At 38.0% G+C, this 21,375-nt stretch overlaps 1 protein-coding gene across 1 annotated transcript in view; it reads left to right on the top strand.

Moving 5' to 3' along the window:
* Nucleotides 1-21,127, top strand: part of RELN (reelin) — a 374,678-nt gene extending 353,551 nt beyond the window's left edge. Inside the window, exons 55-62 of the mRNA XM_059934127.1 lie at nt 78-253; nt 4,012-4,085; nt 4,909-5,070; nt 5,809-5,966; nt 7,996-8,215; nt 10,017-10,214; nt 10,880-10,978; nt 20,686-21,127. Of these exons, the coding sequence (XP_059790110.1) occupies nt 78-253; nt 4,012-4,085; nt 4,909-5,070; nt 5,809-5,966; nt 7,996-8,215; nt 10,017-10,214; nt 10,880-10,978; nt 20,686-20,782 (1,184 nt within the window). The 3' untranslated portion in view covers nt 20,783-21,127. The remainder of the gene's footprint in view (nt 1-77; nt 254-4,011; nt 4,086-4,908; nt 5,071-5,808; nt 5,967-7,995; nt 8,216-10,016; nt 10,215-10,879; nt 10,979-20,685) is intronic.
* The last annotated feature ends 248 nt before the right edge of the window (nt 21,128-21,375 follow it).

Genomic DNA, 21,375 nt, shown 5'->3' with positions numbered 1-21,375 from the left:
ACATTCAAGTAGTTCAACACTAACCCAATTAATTCAAGAGAATAACATGCCATATTACTTCCAATTTACCTTAACAGAAGGCACTTCCCATGAAGAAAACTGGAGTTTTTACCCTAATGCAGTGAGGACAGCAGGATTCTGTGGCAATCCATCCTTCCACCTCTACTGGCCAAATAAAAAGAAGGACAAGACTCACAATGCACTCTCCTCCAGAGAACTCATTATACAGCCAGGATACATGATGCAGTTTAAAGTAAGGGGAAGCGACTCTTCCAGAGTCTGGCACTACATTTGGGGGAGGGGGTATAGAGAGAATCCTTATTTGAACAACTCCAAGGAAATGATTGATTTCATTCATTAAAAGAGACTTTATCTTATGAATACAAGAAGTTATCTTTCACAAAGACCTTTATCTTGTAGGATTATTTGAACACAGGTTAAAATCTAAGTATATTGGGACATAGCAAGAAATGTAACTGTATTGTCCCTCAGATATGTAATCTTGAGTTCACTTTTCCAAACTTGGAAATAAAAAGCTCAAATAGGCACATCTGCCTATTAGTTTCTTTGTCTCTGTCCCTCTCTGTCTGTTTCTCTCCTCCATTTCTCTACCACTTTCTCTTTATGTCTATTTCATACATCAAGCCACTTTACTTCTTTATCTATCCTTTTTCATTATGTCTTTCCATTTTTCTTTTGTCTCTGACTTCCAAAAACGAACCTGTACGTTAGCCCAATTGGAACTTCCCAAATCCTCAAAGATTTGAAAAAGACTCTCACTTCTTATAAATGCATATTTTATTCATATAGAAGAATGGAAGGGAAGGCATAGGAGGTAATTAATAGACAATTAGAGAGAAAGATAAAGCAATATCAATTAATGTCTTTCTCACTGCAGAACACACTAAAAAGGGGCATTACAGAAATGCAGTTTATTACTAGATCATTTTAAAGAGACAGATCAGTTGTTCTAATACCCTTATTTAAAAAGATGTGCTACAATCACAATTAATAGTAAGAATCCTTATTAGTATAATAAAAATGTATTCACAGCTGGGAGAAGGGGAAAATGAGAACTTAATATGTATATGGCTTCAGTTTTGCAAGATGAAAAATTCCTAGAGGTATGTTGCAAAAAAAAAAAAAAAAAGAAACAAATTTTCTGTTTTCCTCAGCTCTGTATTAAACTCTCCTTCAGAGACTGTAGGGTGAGGCAAGCCCCCCAAATGCTACCACTCCCTAAGGACTGTCTTTAACTTAGTGACATGAAGGATGCTCAAGGTCATGTCCAGTGTTATACCACCCCTAATTCCAAGCCACATCCCTTAAGGCTTTCCCTCTACCAGGCTCACATCAGAGCATTTCTTGATTAAGTTGGTTGGGACCTCCTCTTTTGCTGCCTCTATCAACCCAGAACTGAAGAGACTGAAATTTTCTTCTCTAGCCAAGTCAATTTGTTCCTTAAAAAAAAAAAAGCGGGCTTCCCTGGTGGCGCAGTGGTTGAGAATCTGCCTGCCAATGCAGGGGACACGGGTTCGAGCCCTGGTCTGGGAAGATCCCACATGCCGTGGAGCAACTGGGCCCGTGAGCCACAACTACTGAGCCTGCGCGTCTGGAGCCTGTGCTCCGCAACAAGAGAGGCCGCGACAGTGAGAGGCCCCGCGCACCGCGATGAAGAGTGGCCCCCGCTTGCCGCAACTGGGGAAGGCCCTCGCACATAAAAACGAAGACCCAACACACCCAAAAATAAATAAATAATAAATTTAAAAAAAAAAAAAAAAAGCTTGTCCCCAGAAATTGAATGATTAAAGTGTCACTAAATCTGCATTTTTACAGTCACCATAGAATGGTTACCTGTATATGTGTGGCTGAGTTGCTTTGCTGTGCGCCTGAAACTATCACAACATTGTTAATCGGCTACACTCCAATATAAAATAAAAAGTTTAAAAAATAAAAAAATAAAGTCACCATAGACTTTCTAAACACCATATCCAACAGCTTTCAGCTTTCACCCATTCCTCATTTTTCCTTTTCTTTGTACTATTTGGCACTCTTGTCCTTGTCTTCTCCAGCTCGTGAAATTCTCTTTGCTATTGGCTTCTGGGTTCTCTGCTGCTTCTCCTCTTACCTTCTTGATATCTACGTCTGTCTCCTTTTTGGTTCCTCTTCTTCCCTCAACCTGGTAAATATCAGCATTTCTTAGTACTTCTCCCTGGCTTTCTTCTCTCTTCACAGACATTCTCACCTTTGGAAACTTCATTCATCCTCTGGCTTCAAATATCACATCTTTAAGAGCAACTCCCAAATCTGCATATCCAACCTTGACTGGCTCATCAACAGTCAATTCAGTACTTTTAATAGCCTGTGTACATTTCTACACCTCTGTCTTACTGGCACCTCAACTCAACATGTCTTAACAGTGAACTTCATATCTTCCTGCCCCATGCCAACTCCTCTTTCTGATTTTCCTATTTCTCTTGATGGCACTGCCTGTCACCTATTCACTGGCTCTAAATTTTAATTTAGTCTTTGACTTTTCACTTTTTACATCTAATCAGTTACTACATCCTTTTAATTCTAATTCCCAGTGTCCCTGGCACCCGTCCCGTCTCCTCTGTTTGCACTCTTACCACCTTTATTCTGGCCCTAATTAAATGAGTAGGCCATTGAGTAGTCCTTTGCTTTCTAATCTCTCTCCACTCCCACCTGTCTTCAACAGCACAGTCAGACTGATCCTTACAAAGCACAGCTTTGAGCCCATCATTCCACTGCTCATTAACCCTCAGTGACTCCCCACTGCCTACCAAATTAAGATCAAACACCTTTGACTACAACTCATGGTCTGTCAAACTCAACCAATCTTTCCAACCTCCTCTACCAATATTCCACATACTCTACACTTAGACCAAAACACACCAAACGCTGCACTCCAGACATGCCACAGTGCTTTCCCACCCAAATGTCTTTCTCCTGTCTCTACCTCTCAGACTCTTCCCATTCTTCAGGGACAGTTCACATACACTCTACCTGATTAATTCTTTTCTTTTTTTTTTTAATTGAAATATATTTGACATATAGCATTGTGTAAATTTAGGGTATACAACATGTTGATTTGATACATTTATATATTGTAATATGATTGCCACAATAGTGATAATTAGCACCTCTATCACGTCACACAATTATCTTTTCTTTTTGTAGTTGGAATAATTTAGATCTCCCACTTCTGATGAACTATTTTCTAACCCACTCAGTAAGATTCAATCTCTCCTTCCTGTGAAGCACCACAGCATTTTATTTATATGTGTTCTGGTTTCCATTTCTGCTATTGGAATATACTTTGTATTCTATCTCTGAAACCAGGGTTGTTTTATGAATAAGCGTATAGTCTGAAGTTTTTAGCATTAACCTTCCCTAGTATCAGCACTGAAATAGGACTTATTGATTGAGCAGATGATTAGAATTTAAATTTGAATCACCAAATTTTTCTAGCATTTATGCATTATTGATGATTCAAGCATTTAATTGCACATAATATGGAATGCTTTTATTCACATGGAAATGGAAAAAGACTAGGAATAATTATTAAGTAATTAAAAATTACTATTTTTAATTACAAATAAAAATTTAATGGTAGCATCAACGAAGATAGGATATCAATGAAAATGTTTTGAACCAATGATACTTTGTTTCTTTCCTTTAATTCTCCAAATACTGCTTTCCTTTTGACCAATTTATCTTCCCCAAATTTATGATTAATATGTTATACTAATTAAGTAAATAGAAATAGTATTTTTTTAACCTTAATTCTCGTCTCCTTGCAAAATGGCATGACTTTAACAAAGCTCAAAAGAATGTATTCTCGGTGTCCTAGCAGGCTGCTCTGTAAAAGCTTCTCTGAATACTTCTTGATTACTTTTCAGAGTCATAATGAAGAGAGATGGGATTTCTAATTAATGAGAGGTATTATTTAATCTAGGCTGACACATATCAATTGTTTGCTTGTTTTAGATTGTGGTGGGTTGTGAAGCCACTTCTTGTGGTGACCTTCATTCCGTAATGTTGGAGTACACTAAGGATGCAAGGTTTGTGAAATAATGTTTTACATTTCCTCCAAACGTGAATATAAAATTCAAATGTTTGTCTATTTTTAAGGCAGCTGCTTACAGGGGAGCATTCTTATGTATTAAAAGTGGCAGTTCCTGTGTACACACGTAAAAATTTCATTTGTATAAAATTCACACATGTATCTTATTTTCAAATTTTTCCTTCAAACCAAGAAAAATCAATGTTATATTACGCTGCAGCCAACAAACTTTACATTGTTAAGATAAGTAAGACACTACGTTTGTCCTCAAAGTAGAACCCTCTTTTATTCACGTTGCTTGTTCTCAACCATCCCTAATAGAAATATAGATCAGTGAAAGGTCTGAACATGCTTTAGCTAGAGTCACACCTCCTAAAGCATAGTAGCAGTACTGAGCATCAGTCTGACAGAAGAAGGTTGCCTTGTTGGTGCTGGGAGGCCTGCCTCTCACCACCACTTTGAAAAATGAATTATAGTGAGAAAGTTTGGGTAGATAGAGAACTTTGTCAATCGACTCCAGGTGTGGTTCTTGTAACAGTATCAGTGGGAGGAAGTCGCTAGAATGCCACTCTGTTCCTGCCATCATCTTATGCTGTCATCTGTGAATATATTAATGTTCCTGTAAAGAGTTAGGATCTATCTCATACGAGGTAGTTTTCAATTTTTCTTTTTATTATCTGTAATTATAAATATATATAGGAAATAGGAAAGTTACATTAAAATGTCTTAATTTAACCCAGCCCTAAAGCATTCCCTTGACATTAGACAGGTCATATATTTCTCTGAAGAGCTGTCTAATGCAGCCTTTTTGGTTTCTGCAGGTCCGATTCCTGGCAGCTCGTTCAGACCCAATGCCTTCCTTCCTCTTCAAACAGCATCGGCTGCTCCCCCTTCCAGTTCCACGAAGCCACCATCTACAACGCTGTCAACAGCTCCAGCTGGAAGAGAATCACCATCCAGCTGCCTGACCATGTCTCCTCCAGGTAGGTTGCATACTAAGGTAAACTTCGTGGCATCATCTGCCAGTCTCTGCAGAGCGCATACAATGAGGCGAGAGCAACTGATAAAATGAGGCTAGACTTGTAGTTGCAGCCCTAGTACCCTTTCCCCTCATCTCCCCCCCCTCACCAACCCATGCCCCTAAATGGCAATTGCATGTCCCAAGAAGAAATAGGATCTTGTTTGTAAATGATTCATAGACGTCAAATTTTCTTTTGATTAAATACCACAGCACACACCAAACTCAATCACAGGCCCAGAGTCACAAATGCCCAAAGACTTGGACTTGGCACCGTATCTGCCCCAGTGTTCTGTGCTCCCAAGGGCTGTGCTGCTCTTCCCAGAATCAGTGCCCTCTGGGTTGTGCCAGGCTGGTTGGGTTACGCAAAGCTGCAGGGTAAATATAATGGCTCACAGTCTTCCTAGAGCAGCATTGATTTTCCTCAAAGATTTGAAAATGATACACCACTATAGGGAAAATAGACAGGTTTATTATGGAACAGAATAGGAAATTCACATAAAATTTTCAGGGCTTTTGGGGTATATACTCCTAGAATGTGAGGGGTACACATTCACTCACCTCCACCAATTGGGTGCTTCGGGGAGAAGTTTGGGAAGCCCTTTTCTTAGAAATAGCCCCCATTCCCAGAGGCTGGATGCTGGACATAGCCATGGAAGATAACAGCCTCCTGAATCCCTTCTGCTCTCTGTGGGACTTTCAGTGCAACACAGTTTCGCTGGATCCAGAAGGGCGAAGAAACAGAGAAGCAAAGCTGGGCAATTGACCACGTGTACATCGGAGAGGCTTGCCCCAAGCTCTGCAGTGGGCACGGATACTGCACCACCGGCGCCATCTGCATCTGCGATGAAAGTTTCCAAGGTCAGAATCCCATTTTGTCCTTCTTGACACAGGAGACCATGGAGTTCTCCTCATCTCAACATGCGTGCAAAGGCTGCTAAGAAATGGATAGAAACTCTGGCCTGAGGGATTTGAGATAGATGATACACTCTTTGATCACATAGTTATTTACCTTTGGAATGAATTACCACGGGTAATTTTATGCTATGTTCCTTGAATTTTTAAAAATGCAGATTTTATCCTCCCAGGATATTCTGTAGTACCTCACATTCTCCAACTTCCATATAACTCCCTGCTCCAACCCCTATCTTTCACACTTGATTTCCACTCTGGACCTTTCTCCTGCCTGGCCTGGCTGCTTGTCCCTAGATACTGGACCAATATTCCTTCTCCCTGGACCTTTCCCGGTCCAGGGAGCGGCCACTGTCCTCCCAAGATGGAGACGACAATTCAAGATGCTCTGTTTCCCAGGTCACTCTGTCCCATACGAAAAATCCTTCATGGCTCAAAAAAATATACTTTTACTGCTTGAATTTCTAGAGGCTAACTGTGTATTTGGGGCAGAGTATTTAGTCAACTCCTAACATCCCAGGAGATTGCTATGTCGGCCTGTTTGAAGGCCTGCAGCCCTGCTTTCTTTTGATGCAATGTTTCTCATAGGTTTCAGCCTCTATGTTACAAAGTTCACTCTATCCAATTACCATTATACCCTCGGAGCCTAATAGCAATGCACAGTAAATCTTTTTTGAGTGAATCCTTACACTGCCTTATCCTTTACCATTTACACAGTATCCACCAATACATTCAGCAGAGTCATTTAGTATTTATGGTATTCCCCATAAATTAGCTATGGTTAATATCATTATTCCCACTTTACAGGTAAAGAAACTGAGACTCAGGGAGGTTAAGTGACTTGCCTAAGGTCACATAGCAAGTACATGTCAGTAAGAAGACCAGAACTCAACTGACTTTCCAGTCAGCCTTGCTGTCTCTCAGAGCTGAGAGAGTTATCCAAAGAGGACCAAATTATATAGCTTCCCCAAGGGTACAATGGAAGAACCCATAGATTTGAATTGAGTAGAATCCATTTAGATTTCTTGGCAGATGCTACTTCCTTGCCTCCAAGTGAAATGAGTATGGTAAATGTAGACCGCTGCACATCTCTGAGGTTAGAAATTACTTAGCTGCCATCTTTTTCCGCTGGTCTCATTACCGCTCAGACCAACTGGGTCTGTTTGTATATTAGCTGGAGAATTTGAACTTTAGGCAAATGAACAAATCAAATGTCTCACAAGGAGTCCTAGGTGTCTGGAATTTGCCCTCTTCCCTGATCCAACAGAGCTATGACCTTTCGATTTTGAACTATTGTAGACATTGAGAAAAGTTGTGCTGTTCCAATGAAGGAGAAATGCGAAGACATACACATTAGCTAAAGTAGCACCTTCCTTAAATGGCCATATTTCAGCTCTGTGGTCTCTGAGAGACATTTCCAGTTTATTATTCATGTATTTATCCCAGCTTCATGATGGAATATTTTATATGTGCTCAATATTGTGCTAGGTGCTAGGATCCAACAATGAATAAAATATAGACTCTGCTCTCAAGAATCATCAAATATAAGAGCTAGAAGGAGAACAAGAACATGACTTATCTTCTGCTACAAACTCACGCTAGGGGACAAGAAATTAGGTTGTCTCTAATGCCAGGGTGAGATCACCCTCTGGAGACACGTCATTGGTAAACATACAGGCCCAGCCAGACGCTGTAGTTTTTTAACAATGGGCTTATACAAGAAATAAGCACATTAGCACCTACATATTTTAGTAAACATTGACTCAAAGGTAATGGTATTTTTCAGCAACACAAGCCAATAATTACTGAAATAAAAGAGAAACATGCATTTCTGGGAGTCTATATCTGCTTGGTATTTTGTCATTCTTACAATAAATCTGAAATTGATTGGATTAAATCTGAAATTGAACGCTTGTTCTTAATCTTTGATGATTCTACTTGTTCCAGCTAATTTTTGCAACTATTCCTTTCCCTCTAGGAGATGATTGCTCTGTTTTCAGTCATGATCTTCCCAGTTATATTAAAGATAATTTTGAGTCCGCAAGAGTCACTGAGGCAAACTGGGAGACTATTCAAGGTGGAGTGATAGGAAGTGGCTGTGGGCAGCTGGCACCCTATGCCCATGGAGACTCACTCTATTTTAACGGCTGTCAAATAAGGCAAGCTGCCACCAAACCTCTGGATCTCACTCGAGCAAGGTAATACGACTCCCGGGTTGTAGTCCAGACATAGAATCAGTCACAACGCCTCACTGTCTGCTGTTAGCAATGATCATGAACTTTATGGCCCAGGTGTCACTAAGCAGTGGAAACCTAAATATCATCCAAATTTGGTATGAAAAAGCATTATATGTTTTCACAACTCAGAATTATGCTTTGCTTAAATTTAGTGTAGAATTACCTTGTATCTCTTCATACACACTGGCTGAGTGTTGGTAACACAGGCATAAGCCTGGAGAAATGGCCAAATATAAGAAACGGATAAGTGTATCCCATCAACACGTTGAACACCGTGAACTCACACAATGTTAGAGGCCAATTGTATCTCAATAAAGTTGACAAAAATAAATAATTGGTTATGAATAATCTATATAGATAATTTAATATGGACCATATGCAAGCATGTAAATATAAATGTGAATGTGAAGAAGATTCGTAGTAATGCAAACATACATATTCCTGTATTTAGCATATGTAGCTATAAAAGGAAGTGGAGGATCGATGGCTGGATGGATGGGAACTTTAAAAGTTCACATGATTTATGAGCTGCACGCTAATTCAGAATAGAGAGGACAGAGAAAAAGAGACCCAGGAGGGTTCCTTCCCCACCTGCCGTTCCCAGCTCTACCACCTTAGCCAGAGCAAACACAGCTTATTGTCTGTGTAATTCAAGAAGAGATTCCAAGGCTTTATAAAGGTTGCAAAATACTAAACTACTCACTGAATGCTCAAAAGTGCATGAGTATTTTTGAGAATTAAATGTTGGGTTAGTGGGAATGTAGATGTTTGCTTGAAGCTTAATATTAGTAATGTATTTTCAGAGGCAGAAAGGCAGGTTGGGGGGCCTTCAATATGATAAACAATAAAAATATTAAAAAATTAATTCCTGTAGAGTAACCATATAACTAACCATAGATGCCAGAAGTTGTTGTGTCCACCCATCCCCAATTTTTTTCCTACCAAAAAGATGTACATAATCTAGATCAACCTGATGTCTTCCTTGACCCCATATATAGCTACAACTAGCCACTTAGTTAATGATTGCACACCATGTCGTACAAGTAACTTTGCTTTAAATTAATTAATGCATTTAAATAATACATTTACCAGTTTAAGTCAGGCTCTTTATTTGACCACCTGTTAATCACTAGGAATCTTACGAGGATAGATTTCCTATGTTTAAAAACTGTATCTTCTAAGGGTAAGGATGCCTGTGAAAACAAAAGGACACGTCAAACACGATAACAGATATGGTCCACAGCCTGCGTGTCTAACTCAGTTTTCCCTCTGCTCTGATCTCCAGACATCCTTTCCTAAAATAAACATGATGATTTATCCTTGTCCAGATTCTGTTCAGCTTGAAGCTATTTGTAAAAAGCACGTAGCATAAATACTGTGGTTTTATTTCTTGTCCTCTCCATGTCCTCAGCTGCCTATTTGGCCCATATCACTTTGCAGAGAACAGAAGGTGTTTCAGGAGAAATGCTCTAACAAGATTTCTAACATCATAAGAAGAAAAAAGATCTTTGAAAGTCAAAATTTTCACTGTGTAGAACACCAGCCTTCTGGGCTTATTTTTCATATGTATGATGTAAAAGATAATTTCAGTAAACTGTCATTTATGTGACTTAGTCATAAGACTGGATGCTTCTGTTTTTACTATATTTTGAACATGAAAATTATGGACTTTAGGAACGAGAAAGATAAAAAAATAGAAAGTATAACTCCTTGAATACTTCCTGACTTTTGTTTACACATGGTTTCCCCTGTGTTTGTTCAGCAAAATCATGTTTGTTTTGCAAATTGGGAGTACGTCGCAGACAGACAGCTGCAACAGCGACCTGAGTGGCCCCCACGCCGTGGACAAGGCCGTGCTGCTGCAGTACAGTGTCAACAACGGGATCACCTGGCACGTCATCGCGCAGCACCAGCCGAAGGACTTCACACAGGCTCAGAGGGTGTCCTACAACGTCCCCCTGTAAGCGGTCAGAGAGCAAAAGCATGGTGTCACACATGATCCTAACAATTAACAGTGTTTGGTGAAGTTACTGAACCAACGCCGCAAAAGTAGGTGGTGGCAGAACCAAGACTAATTCAGATCTCCAGAGTTGTGTTACCGTTTTCTGTTAGGACCACAGACAGAACTGGGAGGCAGGATGAGGGCAAGAGGGAAGAGAGAAAAACAATTAAATGCAAGGGTGCGCTGTGCGTATTTCCCTCTCAGTAACCAGTGTTTCTAGTCGTTTAGGAAACAACATTTTTAATCTTCTGCTGGGTACACCGGTTTAAAAATTTGCTGAGGATAGGCAGCTTAGTCAGTTTTGCCTGGCATGGTACCCCAGTGTCTAGTACGGTGCCCATCACATAGAAGGCACGTCACATTTGTTGACTAAAGATGTGACTCTTCCAGGTACTAGTGGAGCAAGGGGAAGGAGAGAGATGTAGAAGGATTGCAAATCCTTGAGTAGCCAATAAAACTTGATGCTGCTTAGGAGAATACTATGACCTAAGCAAATCTAAATGCCATACCCAAAGTTATGTTGATTAAGATTAGGCTATTGTAGTTGAAGTCTGGAAGTCACCTACCAGAAAGTTCTCTGTGTTCTAGTGTTTAACCTCTCTGTCCTTCTGTCTGTGACCCAGGGAGGCACGGATGAAAGGAGTTTTATTGCGCTGGTGGCAGCCACGCCACAATGGAACAGGTCATGATCAATGGGCTTTGGACCATGTGGAGGTCGTCCTGTGAGTATCTGATACATAGCATCTCATGTGCATTTCAGAAAGGTTTGAAATTCCTTTGATATGGCATGCTCCTTAATTCAGTAAGAGCTGTCCCTGATGAGAAACCCCCATGGGACCACTTTGGCTTATACTCTTCCACAATTGCAAACTACAGCTCTAGTCAACAGTGAAATAACAAAGCCCCAAATATAATTTAATATACCTTAGAAAACTTCAATAAGCAAAGGTTTATTTAAGGGTTTGACAATATTAATTAAATTGGATCGAACAGAAGTCTCCAGGTAAATGGGAAACAATGCCTACTACCAGATCTGAGTTGCCTTATAAAATGGAATGACATCCTGAAAAGAAAAAGGATCTGTACTGGTCGATGTACAGAGTATCACTAGGACATGTGCCCAATTACAAACACCTGTCCTAGCAACAGATGCCTGGGGCATTCTTCCATTTAATGACATGGTCAAAACTAGAACAAAGAATTTGTGGTTTCAGATTCCTCGTGACCAGTCCCAGCGCCTAAGAAGTCAAGGGTGTTCCCCCATGGTTTCTCCCATAGAATAAAGTTGTCAGCGCTCTCACCTAACTGGGTTGACTGTTCCACAGAGAGATGACTTGCTTTTTCTCTAACAATCTAGTTCCTGTAGAACTGGAATGCTTATGTCTCGACGGGTTCGGACCGATGGCTCCAAGTGGTTGGCAAGGAGAGGCGAATCTTCTCGGTAGATAGGTTCAAATGTTCATTCTGTTTACCAAATCGAAAACGAGATCAGTCCCTTGGCTGATTTCAGTCATTTTGAAAGCAAATTTAAGTAATTAATTGGTAGGAAACCTACCAGATTTGTTTTCTTTCAATCACAGCCACGAATAGCTGAGTTTTTCAGTCTTGAGTTTTGCCCTCGTCTTAGTTTTCACTGAGGCACCTGCTTGCATGGCATCCATATCAATCCCCAAATCCGAGAGCAACCCGGTTCCTACACAAGCTCCCACTGTGCGCTCTGCTGCTTTGGACAACTTGCTGGGCTCTGCCTCCATAAGATACAGTTGAAGTTTAAAGTAACAGTCCGGACTCACTTGAATCTATATGATGAGGCTGATGTTTTACTTAGATTTTGATTTCCTCAGACTGCATTATTCCAGGAGAATAGACTAACCTGGGCTCTAAAACGAATGATGTATGGTAAGTTCAGAGAGAGAGAGATCCAGACAGACCAAAAAACCAACCCTCTGGCCATTACGCTCTGGCTACTTTCCTTTCAGAGCAGCGCTTCTCAATTCTGATTGAACATCAGAATCACTTAGGAGCTTTTGGAAGCATCAATGAGTGTCCCAATGTCCATGCCCATACCTACGGATTACTTGATTTAAATTGATCTGCAGTGAGACCTGAGCATCGGTCTTTTTTAAAAGCACCTCAGTTCATTCTAATAAACTGGTGGAGAATCAAATTTAGAGTCAATAACCAGTTTTTATCTTTCAAGTCTCTTGCCAAGACAGTTTACATTAATGGGGCTTCCTGTGCCTGACAAAGCATTACCAACTTTTATGGAAAGTTCAAAGCTTGACAGTCCTCAATAGAAGGCAGGATGCTAATACTGACCTTGGGTAGATACAACAATTGTTAACATGTCATGTGTTTGAAAGGATATTTCTTATCCCCCCATCCAACCAAGCAATTGCAGTTATCCATTTTGGATTTCAAAGGCATATTATCAGATACACAGTTCCCTCCCATGTACTAAGATTAAAGAGTAGGTGGGGTCAGAAGTACAAATATACTCCCTGGTATAAAATAACCCCTTGACAATTTGGGAGCAGAACAGAGTTGACCTGCTGCCTCAGAGGTTCTCACCACACAGCTCCCCAGGGAACCTTCTGGTATACCTGCTGTTGGTATTAATTTTTATAAGCAGTAACCAGAATCATGATATTATTACAAGAATCGAGGTCAGATTATATAAGATACCAGAAACCTAGCATTTCTGGTATTTTTCTGGAGCAATAATCTGTATTTATAAAGACTTCACTTTTATTCCATCTCGAGAATTTTAAGACTTCGAAGAATTTAGCACGTAGGCACCTGTCTGCTCTTATTCTGCATGATCGTTTCAAAGTCTCAGGGCACTAAAACATTTCAAATGAGAAAAGAGCATTGCCACACATGCAGAGTATTGCATGACTTGAGTTTTATTCAGTCTTCTTTTGGTGAATAATTTTAAATTATAACTTTACACGTGTAACCATAAAATTTTATATATTTATATAAATATGTGTGTGTATATATATAATATGTTAAAATTTGTTAAAACTAAAGGAGTCACTTTGTTTTCCTTCTTTTTTGGAAAGAAGAAATACTTCATAAAGCTGAGTTCAATCAATGAATTGTTTAAAAAATACGGTACAAAGAAATTATATTTTCAGAACTATGCTTTTGATGTTTTGCTCTTGTCTTAGGATTTAATATTTCTATGCCACTGTATTCGTTCAAACTACTTTTTTTCAGAAGAGGCGCAAAAAGTTTTAAGGCATTTGCTAGTTAATATGCCCTTAGTAGCTCTACAAAACAGTTACTTTAATTGATTCATTTGATGAGCTTAAAAATGAAGTTCCAGATAATTCAGAAAAATAAAATATAATAATTTTTCCAAGTGTCTTGCAACCAAATAAAGCACAAAGAAGCCAGCCAAGGTTCATGTCACAATTCACAAATATTACTAATTATAACTTTGCTGCAGTAGATGTATATTTAGAAATGGAGAGGTGGAATACTGCCATAAAGCCCTATTAAATTCAAAATATCCTCCTAATTAACTATACTTTTGTATAATAACACTTAGTTATAGGAACTAATAATGTTAACTCCTTAAGTGTGGAGGGAACAGGACGCTGAGGTGCATATCTCAAGAGATACAAGCCCTGCCTAATTGAGTGCTACAGAGAGGGCAACTAATATGTTTTTTGCAACCAATGGTTGGAGGTATACATTTTTAGAACATATTTTCTTTTCTGAGTAAAGATTGGCCCTAATCTAGCTTTATTACCATAGTTTAGCTTTTGTGCATGTGCACTAAGGACACATGCTAAAAACTCCTAGAAAGAAAAACTGTGGTCACGCATGGTATCTTGAGTCTAACCTCAGTACTGCCCATATTAACCAAGAAGATACATGAGTTTGATGAGAAAAAAATGTAGCACTTTTGAAAATATTTCAAGGTTTAGGAGTGTATCCTAAATGAGCAAGATAGAGAATATATTTTTAATTTAATGGTTTAATTCTAAAATACTCCATCCAGAAGGATTTGAGTTTCATAAATATGGATATACAGAAAAAGCCCCACACCATAAAGATAAAAACCACAGTTCTAGCATTTAACAAGCGAAGTCACTTATGCCTTATGCTTGTTTGAGAGTGTAATCTCCCCACTCTGATGATGTTTTTCAATAAAACCTGCACATGAAAAGCACTTCATGATGATAAGCCCTTGCTAATCTGCCACAGAACAGATGAACTGAATTGACAGATCACTTTTTTCCAGCCTCACTAGCTTACAAAATGTCCTCATCCGTAAAGTCTGAGTGATGCAGCTTAACACAGTCATTGACAATCAAGCGTCAGAAACCTAATTTCTCTGAATTCATTGGCTAGTGTAGAATATTTGTTTTTCAGTAAATGTTTTTGAATACATTTGGGCAGATCCCTCACAAGATCCATGCTGGTGGGGTTCTTCTTAGGATAAAAGGGAATCCTTTGTCTTATTGCTGGGCACTCATCCTTCTATCCTAAGAATCTCCCTCACCCAACTATGCATTTCATTCACACATCACATTTCCTGTGTACGTGTCTAAGTCACAACCTGTCATGTGTACAATGAAGCGGGCCAATTTTTGCATGTGTACCTTGAAAGCAAATTGCTCAGCAAAGAGTCAGCCTTTGTGAATTGATTTACTAAAAAGTGAATTATTACCACATTTGCTGAGAATTGGAAATGAATATGCTGCTAACTATGGTCCTAAAGGCATTTATCAGATTTTATAATATGAGTTCCATCATGGCCATTCCCTCATGTATTCATTACTAAGATACTGTCACATTTTTGGCACAAATGATTTATGGAGAACAGCATATTACATTTGTTGCAAAGCATATTTATCCTTTATTAAATTTGATTGTGTTGTTTGATATAGAGGACTTACGTATTTTTAAGAGCCCATTCCTTAATATATTCAGGAATAAGTATGTTCTAAAATGTAAATAATTGAAAAATCAAATAATAAAATTAATGGTAGTTATTAAACTATTACTTTCATATTTATACTTTATATGCAACATTTATGCCAAATGTAGTACTATAGCTACATGTACCTTGACATACGGTTATGAGCAAATATTGCATGTTGCATTACATAGAAAAGTTAAATATATGTATATATTAGGTATAGAAGAATAAGAAATAACTTCTTTAATTTTTATTTTCAAAAGAGATGAAAAATCCTATATCACATCTAAACCTGATCAGACTTTTATGACTAATCACAGTGCTGCATGTGTTGAAAGGCATTTTTTAACTTGTGTTATATTTCATTATTTGCTGTCATTGGTTTTCCACTAGAGTAAGGTAAGTCCTCTTACTAATTCCGGGGAACTGTTTACTAGTAGTTTCATCAGTGTTACCTACGTTAACTGAGAAGTTTTGTAGAAGACCTTTGCAACTGAAAAAAAAACCTGTGAAAACAAAGTTATATGTGATACTGAAATATACTGGAACACTTGAAACCTATATCATGTAAACTCGGAGTTCAGCCAAATTGTGGTAATTTTCTGATGTATACAATACGGGGCACAAGAGCATAGACCAGAGTACCAATCAGCATTCCTTCATTTGAATGTTTGACTCTGTGCCTGGGATTTTGTTAGGTGCTCTTGAAATGTTAACAGTTTATAAGTTTGTTATGAGGGGAAAGTGGAAATAGAAATGTGTGGAAAAGAGCTAGGGACTTTGATTAAATGCAGTGTCTTTCAAAAGATCTCTTATGCTGGAGATGAGTGAGGATGCCTAGACTTCTTAATTCTATTCTAAGTTAATAAATGAACAGGCAAAAGGGAATGGGTTTATTCATAATATTTGTGAGTTCTAGATGCTATCCTTAGGTAAGATTGGCCTTTTTAAATATATATTTACATTTGCTCTCTAATAGAGATACTTTAAAACTTAGGAAAGAAGGCATCCTTAGGTAAGATTGGCCTTCTTTAATATATATTTACATTTGTCCTCTGATGGAGGTACTTTAAACTTAGGAAAGAAGGTAAAATGGTTATCATTTATTAAACATCTGCATATTCTACTAGAAGCTTTCATTTAATCCTTACAATTCCCCAAGGTACACAATATCAGATATTATTCCTATCCCCATTCAGCAGGGAAAAGAAAAATGAAACCTTCTGCATTTGTAAGATATATGAGCCCACACTTATCTACATGTAGCCCTCCTGAAAACACATGGCCTTGAAAGTAAAATGTACTTTTTTTTCTTCTATGCAGGGCAGTTTCATTGATTAGTTTCAGTGGCAGCTTCCCATTCTACTCTCATCAATATTTCTCTGAAAGATAATGGCAGTCACTGGATTCTTATTTTTGCATTGATATAAAATATTATTTATTGTATCATTTTGTTTTGATGAAAAATAAATTACTGAACAGTAAAAATGCCTAAATTTCTGTGAGTTCAAATTACTTCTACCAAGTCTCTATCTTCCCCATTTCCTTTAGAATCAATTAAAAATCAGTCGAATTTTTTCAAAATAATAACCTAAGATAGTGGCTCCAGTGAAGAAGAGCAGTTCGAGAGAACACAGTCACTAGTTCTTGAAAAAACTTGCAATATCCGTATTTCCTGTGCAGAAACAGGGAAGCATTTTATTATTTCATATGCTGTCTAAAGTCCCCAAATTCCCTCAGTGATAATGGAAATTTAAGTTAGCATTTCCAAGAAGTCATCATTCTCCCTTCCTTCAATGACTTAACTCATAATGGGAGTTTATAAATGGACCTACTTCTATTCACAATCAAAGCAAATTGATAAGTACTGTAGTTGATATGCCTTGGGATGAATATGACCTGCTTTCACTGGAATTATCATAAAAATACTCTCCCCTATAATCGCAGAGAAGAAATAAATCCTTAAAATTCCACCACACCTTAATTATTTTGGTTATAAGTTTATCTATAACTATACATCTACATGTATCAAAAACAAAAATAGGCTCTCAGATCTGCTTCACAAAAAAAGATAATAAGCATGAGATCTTTAAACTTGTTTAAAATTCCTCTAATGCCCAATCCTATAACTTAGACATTTTAGAAGCCACAACAAGTTTAATAACCATGTCAGTTTATTAAATGGTCCTCAAAGCAGGCAGCACTTTGGTATAGCTTCCCATGGTGCTTGATTTTCAAAAGCTTATGAACTGGAAAAATCTGCTTTGTTAGATTCCAACCTAACTGTCTCCAGAGATATTTATGCTTTACATTTACATAACAAAATTACTAGTTAGTTTAAAGTGTGCTTTGAAAATGTGGCCATTTCTAATGTGACTACAAAACACTAGACATCTATAGCAAATGCTGAGTGCATATCAACATTCGCAGAGATCCAAAGATATGCTACTGATACGTAAATGTGTTCAAAATTAAAGGGTATCCAATGACTCAAAATGCCTCCTAAAGTAGAGGTCAGCTTCCAAGCTGGACCGATCGATTATCAAGGTATTAAAAGATCTGCAACCTGTTAATATTTATTTTCTCACATACAAAAATGAAGAATTTAAATCAGTCCATAATAAGTAAATAGTTATATGGAGAAGTTGCTGTAAAGCCATTAAATGTGCACATCAACTTTTGTTCAAATTAAATGTTCCTTTGTTCCCGGATATTGAGGTCACTTTCATGTCCATCTCGGTCGCATTAAGATAACTAAATATCTTGAGTGTTCTGAGTTTATCTTTTTTCCGTGTAAGATATTTTAACTATTGTAAATTCTCTTTGAGTACCTTATATCTTTAAATGTGTTTTCAACAGAATATTTTCATTGCTTTAACTTTGCAATTATTCCTTAGAGTTAAAGAGTAATGATTTACAACAGGAATCCAATCAGTAAGTCACCATAAGTTCAACAAACATGCCTTGACCACCCAGGGGTCAGGCAGGAGGCTCAGCGCTATGGTGTGGGGCTGGAGGGAGTGGGGCACATCCACGACACGCACCGCAGTTTAGTCATGGGGAGCCAAGATGTGAACACAAATCATTTCCATGCAAAGCAGAAAATGAGCACTATGAGGGTTCACAGGAGTGGGGGGAAATCCCTACTGCAGGGGGTGAGCAAGAAAGAAAATGTGATACTTGAAAAATAAGTAGAAATCTTAGGAAGCTGTGTTGGGGATTGTCCAATAAGGCAGATGGAAGGGGCTCAAGGTGAGTTTGAATAGAGATGTCTGTGTGAGGTGTAGTGGATGAAAGGACTTGAAAAACAGAGTAAGGTGGAACACGTGGAGGACTTGAAATAGCTGGCGAAGTTGACTTACAGGGATTGTGAATGGTTTTGTTTGTTTTTTTTTAAACAAGATAAAGCCAGCATTTGAGGGAAAGTTTACTGAAACTGGTGTGCAAAATTCACTGTATGTGTGCTTGGGAAGATACACACACACACATACATACAATTACACATTCGGTGATACTTTCTTAGTATTTCATAGTATCTTTTCAGTGGTGTTTCTTTCATAAGGGGAGAGAATGTGGAGGCTAGCTTAGGGGGCCACTGTGATAGCTCAGGGAAATTCAGGGGAAGGGCCACAAGGTGTCCTAGGATGCTGGCAGGAAGACAGCTAGTGCCAGCCCCAATCTTCTGTGACTAAAGAGGTGAGAGGATTCTTTCTCCTGACACTTGATTAGTTCAATACATTAGGTCGTTGTCCGTTTTTTGTAACTAGACTTTACATAGGCAGCAATTAGTACTTATAGCAGCTAATGGATAATGGATACATTCATTTCCTTCTTCAACAATGACATTGAAACGGATCAACTTGGTTGATACAGGGGAGCAAGGAGGATAGTCAAGCTACCTGAAGACGAAACCTGATTTTTTTCTTTTTCTCTACAGTGTCTTCAGAGTATATTTTGTTTCCATTCTATAGTTTCTAGCATTTTGATAGTATAGAAAGCCAGGGTGAAAAGTTATTAGCACTTTATTTTGCAAAATATATATCAATGTGATGTCTTCTTTTTATCAAGTTTTCAGCACAGATACTATTGCTTTTTGATTAAACATATCTGATGAAATTCACTTTATGCATTTTCCTTTGAGAGATTTTATTATAAATGTTCTTTTCTAATGATCAAACATCTAGAAAATCCTATTTTAAAGGTTTCTGTATGTTACAAGTGTTAGTATAATATCCTAGGTAAAACAGTATCATTTTACACCTTGCCTGGTCTGTTGATCATTAATAACTCAGAAGAATACACTACTCAGTGCAAAATTACCCATTCCCACCTCTTTACCGTGACTCAAGTTCATGTCATATTGACTGACCTTCATGGTGATAGCACATCACATGACATTATCCTGCTTCATACGCGTTTTATGTTCCCATAAAATTAAGGAGGAAAAGACTTTAGGACGAGACAGTATTCAAGAGATTCAGTGAATTTGGAAAATACTAAGAGGCTCACACTTAAAAACCACCCTTCAGTGCTACATAGAGACATGTTGTCACTCCACTCCATGTGTGAAAGGAGTCTGATTCTTGTCAGTGACCTTATGGATAATGATCCTTTTTAAATTACATTTTCCATACCAAAACTTTAACAGCTGTCTCTACCAGTATCGTGCATATTCCTACAGGCTCCTAAAATCCATTTTCAGTATTTTTAATCAGCTTCACGTAGAGTATGTATGCATGAACGTGTAGGTACATACATGGGGGGAATATATACACATATATTTACATCTATACATTGAATTACACTTTCTTAGTATTTTATGATCTTTTTTCAGTGGGGTGTCTCCTTCATAAGGCCATGTTTATAGAATATGACCCAAGCTGCTGATTGTTTGAGGAAGGCAGCGGAATCCGACCTTCTGAGAAAAAAACTTACTTCCTCATTTTGCCCCGAGACTGCATAAAATAGGAAGGTCAAGCTGATTCAGATAACAAGTTTGTTTTCCCTTTGCTTGTTTTTGCTTTTTAAGCTTTAAATGAAAATGTTTGCTGAAAGAATCAAATTATGCTTTCTACTTGTTAAAGATGTATTTGCATAAGGTAATGGGTACAGCACGCACTTTGTCTCAAATGAACTCCAATCCAAGTAAATGTTTTCAGAAAGAGTTCAAGAATAAAATGAAAAAGCCAAAAACAGTTTCAGTCCACTTTTGCAATGAATCAAGAGAATTTACCATTTTTTCTGGTTCGGACATCACTCATGAAAAGAAGGGGATTTCTTCAAGGCCAAAGGCAGTGAATTCAGGTGTCAATCTTTAGTTGTTCTGTCCTGGGGTGGTAATGTCAGCATGACCTATTAACCCTGAAAATTTTCAAATAAGTATCAGGGTAACTTAGGACCTAGACTAAGGTCCTAGATTGTGCTTTCAATGATGGGACTTACATGCTCTTTCTCCTTTCCCTCCCCTGCCTCTATCCTTTCTGATTTTAACAGCACTCGCAAACAAAATTACATGATGAATTTTTCACGACAACATGGGCTCAGGCACTTCTACAACAGAAGACGAAGGTCACTTAGACGATACCCATGAGGAATCAAAAAGTTTATTTTTCCTTCCAACTTGTGATGTGTTGTTTTCCGTTCTTTTAAATCTCGTACTGCATCTGATATCAGGAAATTTCTGTGAAGGACTTGGTGATTAACTGAAAGCCCTTCTCAAGACTGAGTATACACCACTTTCCCACACTGTGAACTAATGACAAGTGACTTATTTTCTCATAAGTAGATGTCTTCATGTTGATGTGTCTGTGCAAATTGTGATCTGTGGTAATATCAGTTACAGTGGCAGTATTGAAAATAAGAAATAGTTTAACAGAAAAAAAAGTTTAAGCACAAAAGTTTAAGAGATTTTATGTTTAAAATGGCATTTAGTACAGTATTTAACATTCTTGGTCACAAAGCTATTTAAGTGGACTGTATTTCAGCTATGTATCATGTTTTATATGATTAAATTATCATTGTTTGTCCTTTATGTATTCTCTTCTACAATATAACAACACATTGACTCTGTATTTACTTATGTTGCAATATTTTGCTGCTGAATTTCAGGCTACTTATATTCTGCAGAAAATTCATTGAAATACCTACTCAAGAAGATAGTTGTAAAGATATTGTATCTCCTTT

This window comes from Balaenoptera ricei, chromosome 9 (genome assembly GCF_028023285.1).
Source record: "Balaenoptera ricei isolate mBalRic1 chromosome 9, mBalRic1.hap2, whole genome shotgun sequence".
Classification (NCBI taxonomy): Eukaryota; Metazoa; Chordata; class Mammalia; order Artiodactyla; family Balaenopteridae; genus Balaenoptera; species Balaenoptera ricei.
The sequence above is the reverse complement of the archived record's forward strand: the minus strand, read 5'-3'. Positions and strand labels throughout refer to the sequence as shown.